General features: G+C 35.5%; 1 protein-coding gene across 1 annotated transcript in view; it reads right to left on the reverse strand.

Annotated features, from left to right (window-relative positions):
* LOC110114379 overlaps positions 1–8,132 on the reverse strand; it is a 17,079-nt gene extending 8,947 nt beyond the window's left edge. The window contains exons 1-2 of the mRNA XM_020847240.2: positions 8,030–8,132; positions 7,606–7,909 (exon numbers count right to left, since the gene is read on the reverse strand). Of these exons, the coding sequence (XP_020702899.1) occupies positions 7,606–7,875 (270 nt within the window). The 5' untranslated portion in view covers positions 7,876–7,909; positions 8,030–8,132. The remainder of the gene's footprint in view (positions 1–7,605; positions 7,910–8,029) is intronic.
* Positions 8,133–9,228: the final 1,096 nt, after the last annotated feature.

Consider the following 9,228-nt stretch of genomic DNA (forward strand, 5'->3'; position numbering starts at 1 on the left):
AACTTCCTCCCATCACGCTAAGAAAAGCGTGTATAGGCAGTCGTTTTGTCGCGTTGCAAGCGTCGAAAGCGGGTTTTCAGAGTTTTAGGGTTAAGGGATTATACCTTTACATCCCGGCGGCAATGAAGTCCTTTGTTAACTTCAATAGTAGCTCCAAGTCATTCTTATATCACCTCCAAGTCCTTTGTTAACTTCAATAGTAGCTCCGAACTGGCCATATGCTCGCTCTCCTCAGTTGTGAGACATGAAAAATAGGGTGTATGCTTGTCGTTGAAGGCAATCCTAGCATGTATGACATCACTCCAATCCATTCTAGTAGCTCAAAAAGCACAAAATACCTTAGTGCAAGCTTTTCATTTCTTCAGTTGGCGACGGTCCTCTGCCTGTAAGGTCGGAATTTTAAGAATACCCTTTTCCCCACCTCAAATTGGATGTCCTTCCTATGCCCATCAGCCTGTTTCTTCATAATATGTTGAGCCCTTAATAAATGCTTATTCAATTCTTCCAACACCCAGTCCATTTGTTCCAAATACTCCTCTACTTAAGAAACTAGGGTGCTTTTATGCTCAAAGTGCACCAAGTGAGGAGGATCCCTTCCGTACAACACCTTGAATGGGGTCATCTAAGAAGAAAAATGATATGAAGTGTTGTACCAATATTCTATCCATACCAACCACTTGGCCCACTTCTTAGGTGTCTCCAACACAAAGCATCCTAAGTATGCTTCTAAGCTTTTGTCGACCACTTATGTCTGATCATCTGTCTATGGGTGGTAAGTGGTGCTCCTCTTTAGTATTGTCCCCTACAATCTGAACAGCTCTCTCCAAAAATGGATGAGGAACACCTTATCCCAATCTGATACTATAGACTCTGGTATCCCATGCAAACAGACCACCTCCCTGATAAAAGCTGATATCATTGCCATTGAAGTGTAGGGATATCATGGGGGAATGAAATGAGCATACTTGCTCAATCTATCCACTACCACAAAGATCACTGTGAACCCCTCTGATTTGGGTAACCCATCTATGAAGTCCATGGATACCTCCTCCCACACCCAACCTGGTAAAGCTAAAGGCTGTAGCAATCCTCCTGAAGACATGGACATGTACTTGTTCCTCTGACAAATCTCACATATGGCTACCATCTCCTCCACATCCTTGTGTATCTCCTTCCAATATAACTTTGAGGCAAGTTTCCTGTACGTTTTTTGCACCCCTGAATGACCCCCAACCGCGCTCCCATGGAATTCCTGGAGTAGGTGCAGAATGTGGATTGATGTCCTAGGCATCACAAACATCCCCTGATATAGCAACCTTTCCTCTTCTAGAGAATACCCTAGGTGGCTATTCCCCTCCAATAAAACTGCCCTAATCATCCCCAACTCCTCATCCCGTACAATTTCCTCCTCAATGGCCTCCCAATCTAGCATTAACGGAATCGACACTGCTATCGCATGTAATTCCCCCATGCATCTGGACAATGTATTTGTCGCCTTGTTCTTCATTCCTGGCCTATACTGTATTTCAAAATCATACCCCAGGATCTTGGACAACCATCTCTGATGCTACTCAGTCACCATTCTCTGCTCCAACAAGTAATTCAAAATCCACTGATCAGCCTAATGATGAAATGCTTGCCTAACAAGTAGAATCGCCAATTCTGGATGGCTAACACAATGGTCATCAACTTCCTCTTATAGACTGATTTCATATCAGCCCTAGATGTTAATACCTGACTAAAATAGGCAATGGTCGGCAGCTAAGCATGAGTACTGCTCCCAATCCATATCCTGAGGCATCTATCTCCACTATGAAGACCTGGTTGAAGTCGGTAGGGCCAAAACCGGTATAGTGTTCATGGCCTTCTTCAAGCTCTCAAAAGCTGATATGGCCGCCTCTCCCGATAAGAATCCATCCTTCTTAAATTGCTCGGTTATTGGCCATGCGATGGTGTTCTACCTCTTTACAAACCTTCTGTAGTATCCTGTCAATCCCAGGAATCCCCTCAACTCCTTAAGATTTTTGGGCACTGGCCATCTTAACATAGCCTCAATTTTAGCATGATCTGCTGCCACCCCCCGCCTTAGAGATGATGTGCCCCAAGTACTCCACATTGGACTAGGCAAAGCAACATTTTTTCAGATTGGCCCTCAGTTAGTGCTCCTGTAACACCTCTAACACTCTCCTCAAGTGCTCCCAGTGATTCTCCACTGTCCTGCTGTAAATCAGGATATTGTCAAAGAACACCAATGCCAACCGCCTGAGATAGGGCCTAAAGACCTTATAATATCACATTTTGATTTTGAAAATCCTTCTTGAATACTTATGACATCACCACTTTAATGATGGTTATAACAATGATCGTGTAACTCCTCAACTTAATGTCTCATGAAATATAACTCACTAATTTAAATTATTTGCAACCTCTTTTGTTTGAAAAGATGAAGCATCTCCATTGATGCTATCAATTATCTGACTTCATAAATGCTCTAGGCTTCTATTAAATGACCTATTTTATTTAATTAATGAAGTAATTTCACTAATTACATGATTATATATCAATTGAAGTATAATAATTAATTTTCTCTTATTTTTATATTATAATTAATCTTCTTGAAGCTTCATGTGAGTGTAATGCATCATAATACTATAAGAAATTACGCAAAAAATAGAATTAACATCTCATATAACACTGAAAAAAATGAATCAAGGAAAAATTATAAAGTTGACCAAAAATAATTGGAGCAGAGATAATGATCATGACATCATCATGATATTATAATGATTGCATTAAATTGTTTTGACAAAAATATCATATGCAACAAAATTACCTAATATGAGATTAACAATGCAAGTTTCTACACATAAATTAGGAAGTTCTTTGGTTTAAACTTATTGATATAGCAAAGATGTCTAGCTAGCAATGTTATTTGGATAATAATGTTATTTTAATAATAATAGTATTCATCAAATTTAGCATTTTTAGTTTTGTGTTACCTTGCTTAGAGAATACTATGTTAACACTCCAGCCTTTTCTCCCATCATATTTTAGCCTTCCAATTGATGTCATGTCCATAGCACTTAATCTTATATTTATCGAAATTATCTAGATATGGAATTTTAATATTATTCCTACTACCACAATCTAGGAGAGGACAGCATACTAAAGAACTAAAATGACGTTTAAATTACACTGTTATCGGAGCAACATGGAATAAACAGCCCGTTGAGGTAGCCAACAAAGACCTATAATCAAAGATTTTGCACTAGAAATTTCAACTACATCCATAACATCACTAGCTAAAAGAAAATTATATTTTAATATTTATTTAAGCTGAAAATTTCAAGTTGTGAGAAAATTTTTATATTCCCCAATTTTGGGTCCAATAAATGAGATGATTGAACTGTATCAAATGTAAAGGAATATACTGTAAATTGATAAGATTATGCTACAGAATTGAAGCAACAAGCAAAATCTGCACCAAACATTAAAAGATATGCACATAACATATATCCGTGTATACACCTGCACATTTACGTTCAAATGGCCAGTGTTCTCCTGGAATAAGCTCCTAAGCTTTTTATGATGGCCGCAATCCAAACATTTGTGCAATGAAAGCATATAATGTAAGCTCAATTGCTTTGTTACATATTTGCAAAATTTTATTAAATGATCTATGCCTGTGCATAAGAGGAATTGAATGGCTGCAAACTTGAAATGATTTCTAATGTGATAGATTCGATGTCCTGCAGTCTGCGTTTTCCTAAAGATTTAGTCTCTTATTAAGTATGAGAGGTCGATCCTAGGAGTAATGCATAGGTTACTTCCATTATCATGCCTCCAAATCTGGGAATTAGCACCTCTGCAATGCTGCAGTGAGGGTGGTGTATATCAACCTCTCACTAGATTATTTATTGGTAGGAGCCTTATACGCAAGATTTCTCTATTTCCATGTATATACGTATGAAGTTGGCTTTACACTTGGAAATGTATTATATATGCGTGTTTTAGTCATCTCCATGCCTATTCTGATTAAATACAAGCTCTTAATAATACAAATACTACACTTTTCCTTTATATATTAGCGATTAAATATACATAAATGCAAGAGCAACACTAATTATGAATACTATTTCAAAAAAAAAGTATCCTATCTTACACCATGAACAACTGTTACAGTAATTTCTAAGAAATCTTAAACCAAAACCAATATTTAAAAAATTAGCGAGAACAGTATTTTGAAAATTTTGTAACCAAATCAAATGAATTTGCAATTTTCAGTCAAAGAATATTGACGTGCCAAAAATAAATCATGCACTGTCTTCTAGAGAGAAGACAAGGTTATATAGAGAGGACTTATCAATTTGCAGGAAGAAAGATGAAAGAGGGAAGAGGAAAAAAAATAAAGAAAAGACCATAACATACACAACATGGAATGCGGAGGAAGAGAACATCATTTACACAAATTAGAGCAACTCGCATACACATTTTCAACCAAAAGAAAAAAACACTCAATAGACCACAAAAATTTTCATGTATCAATAGTTAATAATCAATTTCAATAACAAGCCATCAATCCATAGCCATAAAATAGCGTAACAAATATAAAGCCAAATAATTTAAATATGAAAATAATCCTATTTAAAATCTAGTCATATAATTGAAATTTAAGCAACTATATAAAAAGAATAACACAATGCATTTAAAAAATAAAATAAATCTGATAAAATCAAAATTCCATTAAAAAAATTACGATTAAAAAATATTTGAAAAATTAGTGTGGTTCAATTTGTTCATAGCCTGTTCAATACTTTCTGGTTGTATGACAAAAATATGGTCTTTTCTAGGCTAACTAATTGAATTATACTACATCAATTTGTGGTGTATGTGTAAAAGATTCTATGAAACTTGATGAAACTAAAAATCTTAGTTGTTTACCACATGGCATAACCCATCAATAAATTTAGCAATGTGGACTCAAGCCTTTTCGTGCAATGCATCATTATAAGCATGTGAGTAATAGAATTATATTCATCATTATAATAAATCTGAAATAATCAAATTCCATTAAAAAAATTACGATTAAAAAGTATTTGAAAAAATTGTGTGGTTCAATTTCTTCATAGCCTGTTCAATACTTTCTGGTTGTATGACAAAAATATGGTCTTTTCTAGGCTAACTAATTGAATTATACTACATCAATTTGCGGTGTATGTGTAAAAGATTCTATGAAACTTGATGAAACTATAAATCTTAGTTGTTTACCACATGGCATAACCCATCAATAAATTTAACAATGTGGACTCAAGGCTTTTCGTGCAATGCGTCATTATAAGCATGTGAGTCATAGAATTATATTCATCATTATATGTGTCTGGGTGAAGATATTTGAAAAGATGATATCAATATCCTCAAGTATAATATTTTAAAAGATAAATATGAGAATGATAAAGACTACAACAATAATAAATTGATGTCCTTTATCTATCATAATATGGTGCCATTAAAACTTGAGAAGATGTGCCAGCAAGCACAGATTATGGGTGAATCACAAATGGGACAAAGGATGCATACAGGTCTTCTACAGATTTAATGGAAGTTGTAGCTCTTCTAATGATTGGGGTCAAAGCAAAAGCAAGTGCATGTAGGGTGTCGTCACATGAGAGTAAAGAAGCCAAGAATTGCACAGTCAAGATGAACAAGCACATGATGCAATACAAGTGCCCTCGGGAGGCGAACATAGAAGAGATCAATCGTGCGAGAAACAAGGTTTAGTGTGGATATGAGAAAGCGTCATATGTTGTTGTTAGGGATTAGCAAGTGAGCGCACATGCACAAGCTGCAACACATGTACAAGTTCTGCTTTGGAAGGGTTTACGGCTATAGTTTGGAAAAGATGAATTGCGAGTGATTACAGTGCAAACTGAATAGGAAGGTGTGGCATTGGGGCAAATATATGTATTTGATAATATGATTTCCACTAAAAGAACTGATGGAATCACGTGTAAAGATAAGATCTAGAGGTGAGAAGATGGGAATCTTAAATTACAGCATTTTTTTTTTTTTACAGAATTTGACAAGCTAAGGATGTATAAAAGGGGCATTAAATCAAGAACATGATAGACTCCTCAGTTTTGATGTCAAAATTAATGTTAATGGGTTAAATCAAGTAATGGATGAGATAATGGTTTTTTTTTATAATAAAATTTAAGAAAACTAGATGAGAATTACATTAATGCTTTATTTAATTTTTTTCTTTTTTTTAATTGTTTTTTCCTTCTCTTTTGATTTTTTCTCACAATCTTGAACTTTTTCACTTTTTATCTTTTTTTGTTAAGTGAGGGGCTGCTATGGTTGGAATGCTGAGAAAAGTATAGGTGGTCATCATTTTGAGAAAATCGGGTATGGAAATGGAAAATCAAGGGATTATATGATGCTTATGCAAAAATTTGATATAAATTTTTTGACATGCCACTCTAATACCAAATTGATGTGAAGGGAATAATGAATAACTATGATATCAAATTGATGAAGGAGGAAAGATAAAAGAGGGAAAAATGGGAAGAGAGGAAAAAGGATGGAACTCCGCATATACACAACTTGGAGAGAGGAGGTAGAGAACTCAATATCCACAACTTGGAATGACCCTCATGCAACACTTATTGAAGGAGAAAACACTCAATTTGCCTCACAAAATTTCATTCATCAATAGTCAATAGTCATTCATCAGCTAGAAGTCATCAATCCCTATTTATAAAATAGGGTTGCAAAGATAAGGCCAAATAATTCAAATTCAAATATAATCTTATCAAATAATTGAAATTTAAAGTTAAATTGCCCAAAAAGGGATAATTCAACCAAATTTAAAATAAGATAAATATAATGAAAGACATAAAATTCATCCAAAAGTCTTAAAATTTGGTTCGTTTCAGTCCTTTGAAGCCCAGTTCGAACCCTTGTGGTTTTCCTATTAAAATTTAGTCTTTTCTGGCTAAGCTAACTGAATTGTACTGTATCATAGGGGTTTGATATTGCATATCCACATCCTGATTCATAAGGTTAAAGCATAGATGTACTGTCAACATTTAACAACTGCAGATGTTGAGCTCAAACTTATAATCTGAAAGCCAAAGAAAAGTGTGAGAAGAAGCTCTTTATGCTGTTTGATTCCTCTAAAACATACGCATGAATAGGAATTAAATAAAAAAAAAACAAAAATAAAATTATCCGTGCAATGGCTTCCGAAATTCCTAAGCATATGTAGCAGGCACTTCAAACTACTGGTCCATGTTCATAGTGCAGCAGATGACACCATGGCATCCCCAACGAACTGCTTCAGAATAATGCCAGAAATAGCACACTGAGATGTTAAAATTCTTCAAAATGACCACAATAATTTTAATCTTCCAACTCCAAGTCTACAAAAAATTCACCTCCACAACAATGCTTAACCATCATTCTAAGGCAATCCGACGGAATACCAAAGAGATAATATATATCAAAATAGAAGTTCAAAACAAAAGTACGCGATACACATAAATCAAATCAAAGCAGGTAAATCGACTAATTTGAAAATCAAGAGCAGCAATTAGAGAGGTTTACTCGAAAGAGAGGCCCTGATGTGAACCGAGAAAGTCTGCTCGCATCATCGCCAGAGCTTGTCGGCGACGACGACACGGGACGGATGGGCTGGAAATCATAGCTGGGAAGGATCTCCTCCCTCTTCAGTACACCGCCGTTGTCGCGCCGCTCTTCCTGAGGATTCATCAGATCAAAGGATTCCCCGCCGCCGCCAGCGCCAATTTCTCCGATCCCCGCCGGCGATCCGAAAAGCCCCATGATCTGTTTGTCCATGAACGGAGAGGAGTTCATCGGATGGATCCGATGCGAAACCAACCCCAAATTTCTGCAGTTCGTAGAGCCCAGAAGAAAATAATAAGGAGATAGGAAGATGAATTTGCGAAAGATAGTGCTGCTTAAAATTATTTAATTTGTTTATAGTTGATTAATGAAGTCGCCGAAGTACCTGAGCTTATTATGTTCGGCTATCGCCTGACGGCTACTTGAACCGCCCAGCAAGAAACAAAATATCTATGCAACCCATCATTTTAGGTTCGGCTTTATATATAATAGGAATATATATATATATATATATATATATATAGTGATGTTGAGTAAACTGTATTAGTCATTATTGTGTGTATGGATATCAGAACTCAAAGAAGTTTGATGTATAATCGATTGGCGCAATGATGAAAGACATTAATGTATGAGTTCATTAGAGGGGTGAATATTTTCATTAAAACAGCTTCTCAACTGCCCAGCTTTATCTCATATGGAAAGTTTCGTTGCCCATATTCTAAACATAAAAATCAGGTGCACCTAACCCTAGATGACATAACTATTGATCTATACCATCGAGGCTTCATGCCAGAATAGGGGTATTGGACTTCTCATGGTGAGTATGAGCCATATTTCGATTCTCGATTTGGCCCATCAACAAGTGCTAATATAGATGAGGAAGAAAATATCTGACCTAATCTTGAGAACTAAATTCATGATGCAAGTGGAGCACAAATTGAACAATATATAGAAGTGTCACTTAATAAAGAAGCACAAAATCTGGTAGCTCCAGTTTCTCAGCTAACACCTGGAGTCTTTATATACCCAACAGATAGCTGCTCTTACAACCGAGCTAGAATAGGTAAGGAAAGCACAAGCTGAATGGCAGATGCAGGTGCAGCAACAATAGATGCAGATGCAGCAACTGCAGTTGGAGATGCAGCTATAGATGTAGATACAACAAGCTCAAATGTAAGAGGAAATGCGAAATATGAGAGAGAAGATGAGTAGTTGGAGGAGTATAACATCAACTGAGGAGGAGATTGAATCAGAGTAGAAGTTATTTATTTTACTGATGTGGACATCTATATTTATGTGTTTTTAGACATGTTTAGTTATTTGTTTATTGTACATCTTGACTTTTTTATAATTTGATATTTGTTGATGATACTTTTCTTATTTATATTATTATTTAAATGTTTATGTTTGATAATGTAGTTGGTTATGTTCTTGATCATCTGAAGTGATTGTATGAATGTATATAATGTTGTTATATTATTTTCTATGCAGGTTTAATTATGAAAATCGGTTTTAAAAGGAGGAAGGTTGTCTTTTTTATTTATGCTACAGGTTTCCAGCAGATTTTCCACTGGAAATAATAAT

This window comes from Dendrobium catenatum, unplaced genomic scaffold (assembly GCF_001605985.2).
Source record: "Dendrobium catenatum unplaced genomic scaffold, ASM160598v2 fragScaff_scaffold_1155, whole genome shotgun sequence".
NCBI classification, from domain to species: Eukaryota; Viridiplantae; Streptophyta; class Magnoliopsida; order Asparagales; family Orchidaceae; genus Dendrobium; species Dendrobium catenatum.